Source organism: Petromyzon marinus, chromosome 19, assembly GCF_048934315.1.
Source record: "Petromyzon marinus isolate PM22_M1 ecotype Great Lakes invasive population chromosome 19, UKy_Petmar_22M1.pri1.0, whole genome shotgun sequence".
NCBI classification, from domain to species: domain Eukaryota; kingdom Metazoa; phylum Chordata; class Hyperoartia; order Petromyzontiformes; family Petromyzontidae; genus Petromyzon; species Petromyzon marinus.
In genome coordinates, this window is record NC_133685.1 from 5,738,703 (window position 1) to 5,757,146 (window position 18,444).

At 45.4% G+C, this 18,444-nt stretch overlaps 1 protein-coding gene across 2 annotated transcripts in view; it reads right to left on the reverse strand.

Annotated features, from left to right (window-relative positions):
- Positions 1-3,179: 3,179 nt before the first annotated feature.
- The window catches only part of LOC116943897 (uncharacterized), a 70,300-nt gene continuing 55,035 nt past the window's right edge, over positions 3,180-18,444 (reverse strand). For both annotated transcript variants that reach the window (XM_032957224.2, XM_032957222.2), the window contains 15 exons: positions 18,196-18,249; positions 17,393-17,446; positions 16,145-16,306; positions 15,414-15,521; positions 14,128-14,235; positions 13,450-13,503; positions 12,540-12,647; positions 11,620-11,673; positions 9,693-9,800; positions 8,634-8,687; positions 8,374-8,481; positions 6,933-7,221; positions 6,324-6,511; positions 5,440-5,682; positions 3,180-4,740 (listed from right to left, as the gene is read on the reverse strand). In XM_032957224.2, the coding sequence (XP_032813115.1) occupies positions 4,594-4,740; positions 5,440-5,682; positions 6,324-6,511; positions 6,933-7,221; positions 8,374-8,481; positions 8,634-8,687; positions 9,693-9,800; positions 11,620-11,673; positions 12,540-12,647; positions 13,450-13,503; positions 14,128-14,235; positions 15,414-15,521; positions 16,145-16,306; positions 17,393-17,446; positions 18,196-18,249 (1,839 nt within the window). In that variant the 3' untranslated portion in view covers positions 3,180-4,593. The remainder of the gene's footprint in view (positions 4,741-5,439; positions 5,683-6,323; positions 6,512-6,932; positions 7,222-8,373; positions 8,482-8,633; positions 8,688-9,692; positions 9,801-11,619; positions 11,674-12,539; positions 12,648-13,449; positions 13,504-14,127; positions 14,236-15,413; positions 15,522-16,144; positions 16,307-17,392; positions 17,447-18,195; positions 18,250-18,444) is intronic.

The window sequence follows — 18,444 nt, forward strand, 5'->3', positions numbered from 1 at the left end:
GCAAAAATGGGAGATCAACAACACTGTTCCCACTGAAACTGAAAGTGATGATGTGTTGCTGCAGCGAGGTTGGAGCCAAATCTCCGACACACAGCCTGCATGGCCGCTCTAACCTGTTAATGTAGATCATAAAGAAGTTCAAGTGAGGTTTGGGCGCAGGCCTCAAATGTTTTCATCATTGGAAGAATTTGATAAACCATTTCGAGTCTTAATTGATTGTTCACGCTTACGGTGGCTTTCAGACAGCATGCATTAATTTTTCGTCTCCCCCCTCCTTTTTTCCGTACATAGATGTACTCGTCCATCTAAACAAACTGTAAAATCGCTATCCGTGGTGCTAACGTTTTAAAATAAATAAATACAAACCGCCACTTCTTTCAAATGTTCTTGCCGTTGGGTTTCACACCTGATGATGACTGCTTGTGTTGCAGTCGAAACGTCGTGAGAATTTTATTGTTTTATATATATTTTATTATTTTATTGTTTCCCTTCAACATGACTTTACCGAAAGAACCAAGAATATGTTTTCATGATGTTTGATCAGTCACATTACGACATGTTTTTGTATTGTTCATGTTCGTGCAATTTGTTAAATTGCCTTGCAAATAAATGCTTTGCTACCTGTTAAAGGCCAAATCCTTTCATGTAATGAGTTTCATATGTCATTTATATTAGTTCACACAAACACTCCATCCATCTGTTTCTGGCCGGGCCCCTCTGTCAAATTTTAGAACCCATTGTGGCCTGCGAGTCAAAAAATTTGCCCACCCCTGATCTAGATGATGATTTTTTTTAAGTGCACAGCTTTACTATCGGAAGGAAGAGCGTTCCAGACGGCCGCAGAAACGCACCTGGATGGCGAAGCCGCCCCCAAAAGTCAGCGTAGCCGCTGACAAACCTCCACAGTCAGTCAATTTCCACGCCTTGCCTTGCAGGGCTGTTGACCATACTTCAGCACGCTGGTCAGTAGTGATGATTGGGCGAGTGTGTGTGGGGGGGAGGGGGGGGTTGTGTTTGTGGGGTGAGTGCAGAAGAACGTGGGATTTTCCTGCAACCTCTTACTGGACTCTTTGGTTCTTTTGGTAAAGTCACGTAGGTAGAAAAATAAAATAATACAAAAAATAATTAATCACGACGTTTCAATCGCAACACAAGCGGTCGTCCTCACTGCTGGATTATTTTTTCCGCCTGAGGACGACCGCTTGTGTTGCGATCGAAACGTCGCGATATATTATTTTTGTTTTATTTTATTTTTTTCTACCTACGTGACTTTTCCGAAAGAACCAAAGAGTATGGATGCCTGCAGTCACGAAAGCTTCAAATCAAGAATGCACCTCTTACTGCCCACAACGCCCAAGGCCAGCACCTCTGTCTTGTCTCCGCATGGTTGGTGATCATTCCATCCGAGCGTTATCCAGTCTCCCCCCAAAAAATAACCCTGCGTAGCTTCCTTAGGTCTGATGAGATCGGGCACGTTCTGGGTGATTTGGTTATCGGCTGAGTGAGCTTCCATGCCCCTCTCTCCCGCACCTCCGACTAGCACGGTTGGCTACGTACGGTGCGAAAGATGTTCAGCATGCACTTGTACATAAGTCTCAAAAGCTGTTATGTCGCAGGTGAGGGTATCGAGATCTTGCTCGTCATATGCAGTGCAGCACATTTATGTGTTGTAGCGCAGTGTTCTTCACTAATTTTGAGAGGGGGGGGGGGCATTTTCGCCTTTAAGACCTCATCAGTGTGAGGGCCGCCACACATTTGAAACCATTGGGGGTTGACAGGACGATGACATGTCTGTCAACTCAAACGTTGTTACCCGTATTCTTGTACAGGAATTTGAGCAAAACAATGTTATTTGTCTATTTGCTTGTGTTTCTCCCTTATGATGGGACTTTGTAGGATGAACGTTGAGATTTCTAAGGGTTACGTGGGTGACCAATAAGGTCCTGAATTGGTCTGTAATAAGGTAGGGCACTGAAAATGGGTTGACAGGTATGTGGTGGTGATTGGAGGGGGGGTTCACATTTGTGAACTAGGCAGAGCTGTCATGTATCACCTGTGTGATGCGCCCCTTCCAGCTAAATAAAACGTATCACGCTGGCTTAGACATGTGTGAAGAGGAGATAGTAGCCACACTTCACCCTACCACACACGACCCAATAAAGCAGGCCGTTTGCTTCAACTGCTGCTCTGTGAAAATTGAACCTGCAACCTCTGGATTTGCAAGTCCAGTGCACTGAAACGCAGAGCCAGCGTATATAGCCCAACAAAATAATGTTGTGCGGGCATCGCCTTCACCAACGCGTGGATGGAATGTGAGATGCAGCACTTTGAGGTTGCGTGGGTAGCTGGGGCGATCTCCTTTGTTGGGTTTTGTCCTGGCAGCTGAAAAGACGGGAGGTGGGGCAATGACTGATCGTGTGGTGGCCACGTGCGTCATCCAGCAGTTGATTGAAAATGGGTGTTGGGACGATTTATGGTGGTGCTTTGTTATACCCTGCCAGAGTGTCCTGGTACGGCACTAAATTCGTAGAGCAGTGTCCTTGAGTGGCTGGCATGGGCCCCCAAGTACAATGCATGCTCTCCGCCCGATGCCTGGACCCCGTTGGTTCATGGTCCCCGATCGAGTTGCATCAACGGCACATTCGATAAAGAATACTCCTGTCATACAATCCTTCTGTCATGACCTTAGACGTGCGCTTGTGGCAACCAGGTAGAATTCTAAATAAAGATTATGAGTATTGAACCAGAGATGGTATGAACTCGATCCGATAACTAGCCCTTCTACCGGCAATGCATTTGGTCCTATTCTGGTGCTCGCTAAATACAAATTTTCATTGTGATGTTTCCTCCAATGAGTGTTGATTCGCAGTAGATTTTTTTTTATCAGTATAAGTATTAAATTATTACCAGAGTGCAATCTTTTAACGTGCATAAATCAACATGCAATCAAAATGGACCAATGCATTTGCTGTGTTTGTGGGGAAGGGAAACTGCAATTGGTTTAATTGTTTGAAAGAAACATGTTTAAAAGCATGGTTTTGTATTAAATGTTTTATTTTCATACTTCATTCTTTTTCATGATTTGTCCCAGGGAAAGATTTCTTCTTTTTTTCACAAAGGTACATTGTACAGTAAGAAACTTTAATAGAGCGGTCTCTTTTTGATAGAAAATATTCTACTTTATTTTTTTTTTATTTGGAAGAGGAAAAGAGAAACAAGGTACAGCGTTAGGGGTTTAAGAAAGCTTATTATAGATTAATTTAGAGATAGCATAAAAAGGCCACTTCTTCACTGTACCTTGTCAAATCCAGGAACATAGAAACTTGTTATAAGCAATGGTTCTATTTATACATTTACAAAACGGTCATATTTTCCTTTCTTCCACCCCCTGTTACAATTTACCTTGACTAACTTTGTTTTGGACAATGATCCCCTTTAGCTTAATTACAAGAAGCAAAGTCGTGCTGCGTAGGATGGGCCAGTTCGTTGTTTAGGGAAAGAAAAAAAATACAATAAACATATCACAGAAGAAATGTATAATCCACATGCCTATTTTTTGGAAAACATAGAAGGTATCGCAAACACGCGCTCTTTAGCCATATGTTGAAGTACCTGGCTCGCTTAATGCAGCATCCCATGGGGAATCATAAATAACACCGCCTCGTGATCATAGTTAGGCGTTAACCGAGTGTTAAGCAGTTCAAAAAGAGCACAGAAGAAATAACTTCATATAAAATAAAAACGAAATAACGACATTAAGCGCACAAAGCAAGATTTTTTTTTGTTCAACAGCACCAGGAAATTTTAATAGTTTTTTTTGTCTCGTTCAAGTTTGATTCGTAGTCGGCAAAATAGGATGGTTGTATACATCTCATAAACATAAAGCACCATTTGTTGTTGAAAAAAGGAACACATTTTGCAAGTGTGTGTGATTTTTTTTTGGGGGGGGGGATGCTACAAATGTCCTGCTTGCATTTGGCTTCCAACGGCTTTGATTTTTGTTTTTGCTGTCTGCTTGAGGTAGCTACAAAGGAAAGCATTAACCTCTCACTGTGTTCTAATTGCTTAAGCAGGTTCCATTCGTTTGTACCATCATTCTTAAGTCATGTCAATATTTTTTGAAAACAAGCTTTAAAAAAAAATAATCTCCCCCAAAAAGTTGCAATTCTAATCCTGTGTACTTTTTTTTTTCTTCTATCGTGTGTCGTTGTACAGTTTACTCTTTGCTTTTTGAATGTCAGGCTCTTGTGCATTTTTTTCCAGCAGGCTGTCCCCAGCCTCTGCTGTGGTAATTTTGCGTTGAAAAAAAAAACAGCACCAATGTTGAAACGCGTTCTCCGCCTGCAAAATAATTCGCGTCGAGAACCAAACGGAATTACCCGGGTACCCACATCCAGGCAACGCAAACACCAAGCAAGTAGAAATAATACAAAACACTCTGCCATGAAATCCAAAAGATAAGCGTGTGGAAAGACCAGGGCTGGTGTTGGGTGCCCAGTGAGTGCAAGGGGTCCTCGCAAAAAATACGTTGTCAGGACGCCACGGCGTTTCCTTGGCAGGTTTGTTTAAAAAAAAATTCTTCTTTCTCCGCGTTTACAGGAAGCAGACGGGCCCGATGTCCAGGCCAAACTCCTGGTCAGGGCCGCCGACGTCCATTGGAGCAACGTCGACAAACGGCAGCCGCGAGGTCTTCTGCGTGCGGTACTCGACGACCGTCCTGCCCCACTCCCCTGTGTGTTTCTGTAGGCGTGACAAAGGGGCGGCAGCAGCAGCAGCAGCACCGGCAGTTTGTTACACGTGTTATGCAAATGAGTCCGCGTCAGAGTGGAAGTAAAGGTGCGGCCCTGTAAATGCATGCTCACAAACCCTGCTGATGGGAAGGGGGCTCTCCCATCAACTTCCCATCCAGCGGCACACGCGGCAAGAGGTGAAACCGTTTTTGCCCCAGCTATTGTGTTATCTGATTAGTCGGGTGATAGAATTGATCATCTGTAGAGTATTTCATTAGCTAAATCATCTAATAGCCCAGCTCCGGTTGAGTCACTATTATGACATTACGCAATTAGTACAGGAATACATTTTTTTGTAAAAATATGTATTAAATTGTATTTTACCAGGTAAGGCCCACTGAGCTATAAATCTCTTTTTCAGAAATGACCTGGCCACAAATGTGAAAATTTATAACAGCCAAATACTCTAAACGGATGTTTCTAAATGTGGAGGGAAAAGCCAGAGGACCCGGAGAAAAATCCAGTTTGACTGGTCCCTCCAGCCTGGTCCCTCCAGTGTACCAGGCGAACTGATCATCGTTTGAGTATATAATCGATTGCATGCACAATTGGATAGCCCAGCTCTGGCTGCGTCGCCCCACGCAACTAGAGTTGGGTCTGTTTGCGTGGGGCGACGCAACGAATGAGGAAAGAGACGAGAGAGCCCTACCGTGCAGCTGTCCTCCAGCACGTTGTAGGTAAAGCGCGAGTTGCCCTCCGCGCGGATCTCCATGTCGTTGGAGCCCTGCAACAGCAGTGCCTTCTTGAGGTTGCCCGTCTCCTCGTCCATGTAGGCGATGCTGTTCTTGCAGTGGTACGTGATGTTCTGCGATGCCTCCATGGACAGCAGCCGCAGGAAGGTCATCTGGATGGCGGCCGTGTTGGCTGGCAGGTTGTCATCGCCGTAGTTAAACTGCCACAGAAGGAGAACGTACATTTTCTCCTGCACTTCAGCACGTGCACAGGTCGTCAAATTCCGTGTTACGTCCCAATCTGAGTAAACACTAAATCGTGATATGTTATGTCCCAATCTGAGTAAACACTAAATCGTGATATGACATTCTTTGTTGCAGTGCTTCTCCTCTCTGGACAAACATTGCGTGTCTTGTACATTAAAAACAAATGGTTTTAAAGGTACATTTAAAAAAAAAATTCGCAGTGTAATTATCGGTGTCATGTCATGAGTTGAACAATCTATTCGGTTATCTCCGTGTGCACATTCCATGTGTCTATCAATGGCTGCACAAGGGGACTATGATTTTATTGTAATTTATTCCGAAAAATTCTACAAGTTACCGTATCTCTCTTAAATTGAAAAGTCTTCCTTCCCAGTGATTTCCAATACAGCTAAAATACAGGTTATTGGACTGTAATTGCTTTAGAAACTCTACCCTTTACAGTAAAAAAAATCATCTTATCGTATTATTAAATATGGTTCGTAAGTTAATGTATGAGACATCTCTGTTATATTGACTACCCGTTTGTTCTGCAACTGTGACACGGCACATCCAGGGAGGGCCCTGTCAAAAGCCCCACAGAGATTCAATCACTTACGTGTAAGCCACCGCTCATGGCCTCGCCAAACCAGACATGCTTGCGGTCGGCGCTCTTGCTCTGCCACCAGTTCTTGCGGGAGATGGTCTGTGGGTTGGCGTACACGCACGTCTCGCCGGTCTCCATGTTGCAGAACACCTTCAGGGCATCCAGAGTGCAGCCCTGGTTGGGGTCGATCCAGTAGTTTCCTAACAGAGGTTACAGAATGATGGTGGTGTGTTAAAATGTGCTGTATTGAAAATGAAAAAAATGAAACCGTTCAAACACACCGTCAAGAGAGCTCTGTTACAAAAGAATGTCAAGGGAACGTCAAAACATTTGCAAACGTTCAGCGCTTGTGCAAAAAACTCAATTCCAGTTATCTCTCTTCTGTTGTTCATCACATGATGGCTGACAATTAGGCTGGACAAAAGTCTTCCACTCCTTCTTTTCTTTTAGTCATGGCAATCGCTTCATGTAAACCTACATAATGCACAGTGTGTGCATGCAGCCAAACTCCTGAGACCTAGCCTGGCACAAGAGCTGTGATGACACCACACCACTACTCAGTGTTAAACGGCTGCTGTTGCTGCTTTTGTTGTTGCCACCGTGAATGCGGCCACTCCTCACCGCTCTCCCATTCGGGGTGGCAGAGTTTGAGGTCACGGCAGGTGCGCGCCGGGTTCTTGCGGGTGCCCTCGGGACTCCGCAGCCCCTCGATCTGCCCGCTCAGAGACTTGATGGAGGCGTCCACCTCGGCGTCGTGCTGCCTCAGCTCGGGCAAGGCCTGGTCGCTGCGGTAGTAGCGCAGGGGATCTGGGGCCTTGTCGGTCTGGCCGATGCCAGCAATGGCGGAGAGGTCGATGCCTGGGCCGGGTGGGCCTGGGGGACCTGGGAGACCGGCTGGACCAGAAGGACCCTGGAGCAAGAAGAGAGGAGTCATCGACGATCAGGAACCTTCACGACAGGTGTGGAGAAGCCGTTGCTTACTGAGGGGCCAAATAGGGCCTTCAAATACAGATTACGAATCCCAAGTGTGGTTTTCTGGGACTGGCCACGTGTCGAGCGTTTATTCTCCCGTTTATCGCTCAGTGTCAAAACTTTATATATATATTGAGTGCAAAGATGAAGTAACATTTCCTGAAGATGCCTGCAGTTGTGCGTGGTGAAATATTGAGAGTAAAAATGATCAACCCGCTGTCCAACCCGGAAAGCCACACTTGGATTACGAGTGTCTGCGATAATGTACGTGCTAAATTAACAGATTATGATTGTTAGTAGTGAGTCAGTGATATTACATGTTTTTTTTTTGTGTTGCCCAATACAGGGCCAAAACACCCAAAATGCAAAGTGACCAGCGACTAAGAGTACTAATTATAGTAGTACAGCAAAATAACAGCCAACGTATTTGATGAATTAACTTAGGTTATATGAACTGAGGAAAAAAGATGCTGGGAGGGAGGTTCCAAAGCTGAGCAGTGTGAGGAAATAAACAGAAGAGAAATGTTTTGCCTTGTAGTATGTTTGTGCAGGTGAGACAATTTTGGTCGAATAATACCTTGTAGGGTTCATATTCGAAATAAAAGTAAGAAAAATTTATATTTTATTATTTTATTGTTTCCCTTCTATGTGACTTTACCGAAAGAACCAAGAATATGAATCCCTGCGGTCACGAAAGCTTTAAACCTTGTATGGTTATTAATGGGCGACGTTCATTGGAAGGACGTGGTCACATCAACAAATGAGTGACAAGGAACTTGACTGAATGACTGAGAAACGTGCTTTGCGACTGCGTTGAGCGGCAGCTTACAGCAAATGGAAAATGTGATTTTTTTTGTATTTTTTTATTACAAATCAACACGAGCTCGATATAACGCGCCGATTACAGAATGGGGAGGCGGGGGGGGGAACAAAGTTCTGCGAATAGCAGCCCGAGTTGAGCGCGACAGGGCAAAATGAAGAGGGAGAAAACTGGGCTCACTGCCCCACCAGGTGGGGGACCCACTAGCTGGGGACATGAAAGTTTATATGGGGAAAACGCGTGAGCGTTAATTTCGCTTCTACTACTCACCGCAGGGCCAGTTTCGCCAGTGCGACCGCGAGGACCTGGAGGGCCGATGGGGCCGGACTGGCCGTTGTTTCCATCCTTTCCTGGAGGGCCGGTGGGGCCAGAAAGACCCTGGACGTAAGGGAACACGACATCGCATCCCGTTAGTTAACACATCAAAGCTAAGTATAATTGCTGGTGCTGTTGCATGAACGAAACAAACTTATTGGCATTGATGCGTTTTAGTTTTTTTGTTCGTTTGAGGTGAGTTGTATGGAACGTACTCTGGGACCAGATGGACCAACGCTGCCTGCGAGACCCTGGTCACCTGAAGAACCCTGAAAAACAAAGCAAGACAGTGGCTTGTAAGTTACACGCTAAGCATATACAAGCTACGACGCGAATGCCTACACTGATAAACATTAATGACGAGCTTTTTTAGTTTCCATCGTTCATTTACACGGGGATTAATCTCTTACTTCAGGGAACACATACACACATGATCACAAAGTGTAATGGTGCATCGATTTATCGACTAATATCAATTTTTAAGCTCACAATGCATGCATCGGAAAGCACGTGTGTAAGAAACGAAATATTTATTAATGGTGCATGTAATGGGGCTCATGTGAAAATGCCAGCGTCTAGAGGCTGCTAAAGTCTAGAATCGAATCACGACCCCAAGTCATGAAATGTCATTAAATTCCAATGTGGTGTGAATCGTTACACCTAACTTAGGGGGTTAGCTGCAATGGGTGGTTCAGGTAAAGGTGCAGCGCTGAAATTGCTCACGCCACTGCGGGCAGGAGGGCCTCCACTAGAGTGAGCTCTGCAGGATAAATTTTGCCCTACTTTTCCACTCTTGCCAGAACATACGTGGTGCCCTGGCATTAATGTTAAACGCGCAACATCTCTGTTCTCGTCTGCCACTTTAAAAACTATAAAACGAAACTATTTCTTATTTTACCAGGTAAAGTGCACTGAGCTATATAGCTCCAGTTCAGACGCGACCTGGCCACAAGCGATAGCCCAACGAAGTGGCTTATCACGTGGACATTTATAACGGCAAAATAGTCTAAAACACGTTGATTCTAAATGTGGAAGAAAAAACCGAGGAACCCGGAGCAAAATCCACGTGACCATGTGGAAAATATACAGCGGGCGTCAGGGTCGGGATTGAACCCGCGACCTCCTGTATACCAGGAGAGGTAGTTAACATCTCGCCACTGCAGCACCTTGGGTCGGCAGATGGCACCACAGCCTCTTCTCTGTGTTATTATACTCTGCCTGACACCGATGTGCAGGAACACTGAAAGTTGTGCATTGATGTTGCTTTTGCTCACCGGTGGGCCGGGGAGTCCCTGAAGTCCGGTGAATCCTCGGTGTCCCTTGATGCCCCTCTCTCCAGCCTCTCCTGTCTCACCCTTGTCTCCCCGGGGACCTTGTGGGCCCTTAAGAGCAGAGCACGGCCAAAGTGAAATGTTGTCTGTTATTCAAACGCATTGTAGTTCAGTACATACACACTGATGGGTTGATTCAGCCTAAGTTGTCAATGTACTCTGTAGTTCGTAGACAACCGTGCTTAGGTGCGGGAGGAAGGACAACAAACTAGACACAAAAATAAGTTCTAACTAAATGAGTTTTCAAACGAGATTTAAAAGTGCATTGCTCCAGTGGTCTTTCCAATATCGGAAGGAAGAGCATCCGAGACGGATGCAGAAGCGCATCTGAAAGCGCGCGATGCAGTGACCGTCTTTAGTCGATGGCCAGCAGCCAAAAGCCGCTGCTGCTGCGAGGATGACCAGAGTTGGTGTAATGGTTTATGCTCCTTGAAAGGATCTGAAAGGTATTTTGGCTCATTTCTGGGCAATCACTTTGTGTGTAATGAGTGCGAGCTTATAACGTATTCGCTCGGAAACCGGAAGCCAGTGACAGCTCAATTTGCAAGTGTGTAGCCAGCTTATCATGTAGCGCTGTTTGCGGGAAAAGTATTGATCGCACTAATGTCCTCTATTTACCCCAGGAAAGCCTCACGCATGTCATTCGAGACCATTTCCATAAATACACATTGATGGATTGTACATCTCTGTATTCGGTATCCCAGTAAATGACATCTTCGTTTACATGTGTGCAGCCAGCCTATAATACAATGAGTGCTGTTATGTGGTCATAGTATTGACAACACTGGTGCCCTTTATATGCTCAGAATAGGCTCGTGTGAGTCGACATGAGGTTGTATTAGAATGCATGTCAGTGTATTCGGCATGCTCGTGAATGACGGCGTTACATGAGTGCGGTAAGCTTATTGGCAGCTGTTCGCTTGCTTAAGAAAAACGCTGCTGGATGATGATGTTGGTATGAAATGCCAGTGGGCACTATGGGCGAAATAATGTTTATTTACACAGTATGTGGAAGCACTTAATGGAGTTCTGTTTATGTGCGCTGTTATACGTGCCACTGCTTTGCGGTAATAGTATTGGTGATCGAGTTGTCCTTTATTTACCCACAAAAGCCTCACTAACTGTTAAGACCGGTTTTTTTTAGGACGATTCAGCTTTGCGATGTTTGGACAATTCCAATAACAAGGGTTTTTGCACATGGGAGGAAACTGAAGTCCCCAGAAAAAAAAAACTCCCAAAAGCTCCACAACGGATCAACCTCATGAAACGTTGTACTCCCAGATAGTCTACCAACTAGTGCTAACCAGGCTCACAGCCTGCTTGGCTTGGAGATCCCTTAAAATCGGAAGCATTCATGGTCATTTGGTTGCAGGAAATTGTGGCTGATGGCATAAACTTTGCACTTCAAATTACGACAACATTGCTACCCACCACTTTAAACCCAAATCCCCCTTCTAACATTCTATTGCAAGCATATCTTTATACGCTCTGAAAAGCTGCTGAGAAAAAATGAAGGGGAAAAAATTATGCATGCATGCATCCTGTAAAGCTTTCCAACATGCATGTATCCTTGGAGATATGTAATAACAGTACGGAAACTGGCAGATAGCTGTCCGGGCAAACCGGATTTTTTTAATATTTGCAAATAATATTTCTAGCGCTGGTTTGGTGCTGCAAGTTTTGGGTAACCCTTTGGATCAAGATGGCTGATTTGATTTCTCGGTTGAGTCCAGAATAGAAACATCAAATAAAAAATAAACTTAAATTGGATCATCTTTATGAGAGTTATCGTGACCCCCCCATGTTACAGACAGACAGGGATAATGCATTCACGGCTTTTGACGTTCGTGGACGACCGTTGAAAACTTACCGGCAGTCCACGGGCACCAGAGGGACCAGGTGGACCCATGGGGCCTTGAGGGCCCTGGAAATTAAAACGCAATTGGTCAGTCTCACATTGCATTCACAACAGATAACATAGTGGCACTCAGAGCTCATGATGCGGCCAAAGCCACCTAGCATTTAAAAATAGATCGCGAGGATGAGTGCAGTGGACATTTATTAAGTTATATCAACGTGATAACACGTGCAGATAATAGCGGTCACATTTCCCGTTTAATAACAGCGCATTCTACAGTTTGCCAAATGGATCTTCTGATTACATTTTGGCCATATGGTGCACTCAGGCTTGATGTCTTGTTTTCATAATCACAGTCATTGTTTATTTTTTTGTAAAGCTCTCAAATAGAATAAATATAAGTCTCTGAGTGCTGCCTGACATTAATGCTGGGTGATTAACGTCCCATTAAAAATTGTGTGGAAACAAGTTAAACAAAAATCATACCATGTTATTTTGATAAACAAAACCAGCATGCATTGTTGACTATACGAAAAAACAAATGAGGTAAATTAAATTATCTTCCAATGTTCCACCCTGAGTTTTAAAATTCATCGTCAAGTAAAATAAAATACATTAAATCAGTCCTTTATAAATACATTTGTGGATAAAGGCCTCCCCAACGACATATGTTTGTCTAGTATCAATAATAATCTAGCCATCTTGTTCAATAACACCCAGATCATTAACCCGCTTAAATAAATGAATCCTTGTTTTTAAAGATGTCGAACGTTGCCGCATCAACCGTACGTTGAGGCAAGGTGGTTGTGGGGGGGGGAAAACTCGATGACAAATGATCATCATGGCGGTGGTGCCACGAACACCCCTGTATGGGACAACGAGCAGGCGAGCCCGGCCTGGAGAGCTTTGGCGCCAACGAAAAAGGTGCTCACCTGATCTCCTCGGGCGCCATTTTTGCCGGTGGGACCAACGGGGCCGGGTGCCCCGGGTGACCCGGGTGCTCCGGGCTGGCCGGCCGCTCCTGCCTCCCCTCGCTCGCCCTGGAGGGTGCACACACGGCCGCGGCGTAGCACGCTTCACCACGGAGGGTCCACCGAGCGATTGTCTGCGACCCCGCTCCGCCCGTTGGCTGAGTCGGTCGGGAGTGTAACGATCTGATTTGGTGCAATCTGATTTGGTGCAATCGGTCGGGAGTGTAACTATCTGATTTGGTGCAATCTGCGGTCGACGCGTATTGCGATCGACGCGTATTACGATGTGAAATGGTTTTACTGCTTTTAATGCCGGCGCATAGCACAGGCCCAAAACGCCAAGCAGCCAGCAACAAACAGCACTCTGGAAAGGTGTATTAGATAAGAGTTTATATTTTTCTTGAAGTGAGCAAGGTTTAAAAACTTGGATATGGGTGGGAATTCCGTCGTCAATCGGTGCGTGGAACGAAACATCGATATTATTTGACCTGTGGTATGCATGGTGATTGAACACAGCATGAATTGTTTGGTTGGTTCAATCTGGAGCACTTATTTAATGGCATCACAGCAATGATTAGCCCTCATCTGCCTGCAATGAATTAACTTGCGACTGCAAGCAAGTGGGGTCGACTAAGCAAACAAACTAAACAATAACAACTGCAACCATCACAATCGTATTCAGATAAACCAATGAAGCGAATGTGAGACATCGACTGAAGCCCAAGTAAGAGCTGTAGCTCACCCACCCGTCTCATAATGATGCGCCTTTGCGTTGGCGTGAATGCACGGACAACGGTAAGGGTTTGTTAAGGGGAGGATCGCGACAAGGCCACCACCAGTGGCCCTCTCTTCTCCGAGCGGCACTGCTCACCTTTGCTCCAGCGGCACCATCGCGACCTGGGGCTCCATCAGAACCAGCGTTTCCCTGTCGGGAGACAAAGAGGAACGTGTCTTGAGAAGCCGCCCATGTCTACATTGTGGTGCACTCAAGCCCAGTGTGTACCGAATGAGAGGTGCAGTGATATATATATCCGATTGGGCCTTGTTATCTGTGGAATGCAAGGGAACCTCAATGTTTTATTCACTAACGAAGTAAATTATTAAATAAGATTTCCAAACGAGGTGATGATAAGGCCTCAAGTTGTACGAAAATGAACAGGAAATTTAAAGACAAAACACAGTAGGAAGAGGTAGAAGGGCTCGCCAGATACATATTCAACATTGCCTTATATTTATACAGGACAACCTCACTAATCACCGAGACTCAGAATGGTGGCCCTACATTGAAATGTTTTGGTCAAGTCCATTCGAAGGCACTAATGGGTGCATAAGCCCACTGGCCGTACCGCCATCTCCTGTCCGCCTCACAGCACAGCAGGTTTTGAGAGTTTCACAAATCTCTTTGGGCCACCGAACCCAAAAATCTGGATCACAGGAATGTGCCACCACACCCGGTGCAGTCCAGGTCTTTGAAAGGGTCACGAGCAAGTTTTGGAAATCACGGTGTTGGTAAGGGTGTGGCTCGTTAACCGGTTGATGTGGCACTCACTTCACGTCCTTGCTCCCCAGGTGGACCGCTCAGACCAGGTGGGCCGACTGGGCCAGGTGGGCCCCTCTCTCCAGATGCTCCCGTCGAACCCTGCTTGCCAGGCTCTCCCTGCAGTGAGGTGACATACAAACACACAACTCGTGTCTCATTCCAGCAGCCAACAAAGATGCCCATCTTCTTGGTTCTTTCGGTAAAGTCACGTAGAATGAGAATAAAACATTCTACGTGACTTTACCGAAAGAACCAAGAAGATGGATCCTTGCAGGCATGAAAGCTTTAAATCGAAAGATGCCCATGTGCAAGACAATAATACAATCAGAGCGACTGTAATCATCGTCGTCACGACCAAGGCTTTCCAGCACCATTGCCATCTCTCACGGTCCTGAGATACCACAGTCTCATCTCCTAAGCACGAACTAATTTCATCGCTCCATCTCCACGATGGTCATTCTCTCGGGAGCTTCATCTCTCCTTTCTGATGGCATAGTCTATCGATTAGCATGATTGACTACGTACGGTGTGAAAGAACAACATACATCATCCCTTGCGGCGATGTGTTCCGTCCAAGCCCGCATGCTTGCTTTAACAATCAATACGATGTCTCTGATTTGTGTTGGTTCCCTGAAATATATGCTGCCCTTTCTGTCTCTCAGTGTTATTCCGTGCACGCGTATCTCTCCATGCTTGTTCGCATAACTTTAAGCTTTTAATTCCAATTTTTATTTCACGTGCACGCCAATGATGTATAAGTCAGAGCCAATATGATGTAAATTAAAACATGATTTCGATATACACTGACTTTCCATTGTGTCCTAATGCACACTACTGGTGTTGAGGTGCTTCACTAATCCACTCTGAAATTTTGATTTAAAGCTTTCGTGACTGCAGTGATTCATATTCTTGGTTCATTCGGTAAAGTCACGTTGAAGGGAAACAATAAAATAATAAATTCTCACGACGTTTCGACTGCTTGTGTTGCAGTCGAAACGTCGTGAGAATTTTATTGCTTTATATATATATTATTCTTTTATTGTTTCCCTGCAACGTGACTTTACCGAAAGAACCAAGAATATATAATCCACTCTGCTTTGTTATCGTTGCATTAAAACTGTCAAGCACATTAGTCTTCCACTAGGGGGCGCTGGAGCTACGTGGATTTTGTTTATTTCTCCCAGTTAAGTAATGCTCATGCATCACAAAAAGTCACGCCATCCCAATGAACGCATAAAAGCATCTCGATTACCACGACCAGGAAAAAAATATATAACTACGACGGGAAAACTCACCGCAGGTCCGGGAAGACCAGGGAATCCCCTCTCACCGCGCTGACCGGGCAGACCCACAATACCTCGCTGTCCCGAAAGACCCTGGGCACCAGGGGGGCCGTCTGGACCCTGTGAAGAGAGGGTTGACGCACGGGAACACGACAGCAGTTGCATTAAGCTGTGCTTACACGATGCTTACTGCTTCGTCCTGCACTCGAACACCAGATGTCCCAGAAGTGGCCGGGTGACGTAGTGGTCAGACCACTGGGCCGGCATCGCCGAGACCCTGGTTTTGAATCTGCGTTTTAACTGCCCATGGTTAAACCGGGCTCTTAAGTGAAGTGAGTTTGTTAGTCTCAGCCTAGTTACTGATGACTACACAAAGAAATGCATGTATTAAACAAATATTGTTACGACATTACGTGTTTGGCAAAGGCCTAAGCTTTGTTTACCATAATAGCAATCAATGAGAAGGCTTTCTCTCTCATCCATCCACGAACCCACACACGCACTGACTTTAATCGGCCATTTCTCAAACGAACAGAGCGTGACATCATCCAGTCATTTGACCGCGAGATCCGACTTTGGAGGTCACCGTTCCAGTTGCCCACTCACGAGGGCTGCGATCAGGTCCGTTCAGATCTCAGGCCAACTACGTTTTTTTTTCACGACGGGAAAATGGTCCGGCGGCTGTTTTCCCCAACATTTCCCCCAGTAGGTCATGGCCGTCCGTGCGTCGCAGCGGTACTTACAGGTGGGCCGTCCTCCCCGGCGTCTCCCTTCTCTCCAGGGGCGCCGATCGGTCCCTGAAGCCCTGGCTCGCCGGCGCGGCCCACGGGGCCTGAGTCACCACGGATGCCCTTGGGCCCGTCCTTTCCGTTGGGGCCAGCTGGGCCAGGGGATCCTGGGTTACCCTGAAACGGAACGGGTGTGTCGCGACGTCAACAGCCGGGCCGCACAACGCTCTCGCGCCCGGCTCTTGCGAGGCCTCGTCACGTTTTTGCCACGCCAAATGCGACGGACGGTTGGCCAGAAGGAGGCGGCACTCGAGCAAACGCAGGTTGCGGATCCTCGCCTGAATGAAGGCTGGATCACTCTACAGTCTACACCTTTTGGCTATCCATCGAACATCGCGCGCTTTCAGATGAGCTTCTGCTGCCGTCTGGAACGCTGTTCCTTCCGATATTAGGAAATCACTGAGAGCTATGCATTTTGAAATCTAAATTGACAACTCATTTCTTTGGAATTGCCTTTTGTGTTTAGTTTGTTGTCCTTCCCCCGCACATCCGATTAGCACGGTTGGCTACGTACAGTGCGAAAGAAGTTTAACGTACATACATACATCTCCTACCTCTTAAGTTTTAACCTACGATCATTTTCAGTTCCATATGTGACATTTCGACTTTTATTTCAGGACAGTGATGTTATTTATTTATGTATCTATCTGTGTGTAGGTTTAATTGTTGTCCCCTCTATGCGCGGGTTTCTTCCAGGTTCTTCGGCATTCTCAAACGTGCAAAGAAGCACTTCGTCATGTAATCGGCCGAACATCCCAATGTAGTGAGGCTTTCCAAGCTAAATATAGGGTATCATCATCTGTGATCTATCCACTGCTAGAATGGCCATAGCCAGTTTTAGTAACATGTTCTACCGAAGCCAACTTATTTTCATAGAAGTCCAGATGATAACTTTAATTAGCATTTCTTCTCTGATCCATGTCTTCTTCTTCCCCTCTGTCAGTTTAATTTCCCAGCATGCACCTCTTCACGATTTTCTTTGCACGATTTAGTTTTTGTAAAAAAAAAACATGTATTTGTCAGTCGACATAGCAAGTAAGTACATTAAGAAATTCCCAACTCTTTTAACTGTGATAGCAGGTAATATGCACCGACTGTAAACTTTCTTCTGGAGGCACATGGTTATCATTTTAATGAACAAAACCGTTGTTGGTCAATATTAACATGTTAAGTGGAATGCAACAACAACAGGATGCTTCTCACATTGGGACCTGGGGGTCCAACTCTGCCAGCTGCTCCAGGGAAGCCGGTCGCTCCCTACGGAAACAGTGAACAAAACATGAGTGCCATGACGTGGGATAATCACGTTACATATTTAGCAACGACGAAGACCAGAAAAGCTTTTTCACGTAAAGTATATATATCATAATTTTTAAGTGCAAAGGCGGGAATTTTACAGGTTCCCAACCATCAAGAACAATGCCTGAGCTCATAAGCAACAGTTTACATTAGACACCAAGCCCACAGTCAGTCAATCGACAAGTAGTGCAAGGTGGAGTTGTAGTGCGGTCATTCCCAGTTCTTCAACGATGTTTCTGACCAGCATGAAACCAGCTTGAATGAGAATGGCAAAAAAAATATCCTCAAGGGCTCACTTGAGCCAAGCCCCATCCGCCAGCATTGGCACGGGCAAAGTAATTGCCGGGCTAAAATCTTTTACCCCTTTGCTTACAAGGCCCACAGCAATACATCTCAGAGGCTTTGCCATGTATTTCATTAAAATTATTTCAGTTGGTGCGTGGTGCAACAGCCAGACACTGAGAAACAATGTTTGGATTTAGACTGCAAGTTTTTTTTTCCTGCCAAAGCTGCCGCTAGGATTAGGATGCCAGTGAAGATCGCACGCTGTTGGGAAACACGACGAACAAATACATTTGTAAATAGCTGTCGCGAAAAATGTGGGCCTTTTTTTACGGGTTACGACGAAACAAGATGCGCCCATAGTTAAATCGTACAAATTAAATAAAGTGAGATTTTATGTAATTGCGTTTAAGAAGATCACTTACAGGGGGACCTTGAGCACCTCGTGCACCTTTCGGACCAGAAACGCCATTAGGACCCTGAAAAAAGAATGTTTAAACATGTGAGCCAAGTCCATTAGTTCTGAGCGAGTCTTAAGAATGTGTCCATATTATCTATGCAAAGTGTTTTTAACTCATTACAACAGAATGGCGAACAAACTCATATTACAAATGTTACTTGTCTACTAATGTATTTTGTATTCGTATACGTAGGTAGATTCCGCCGCATAGTAG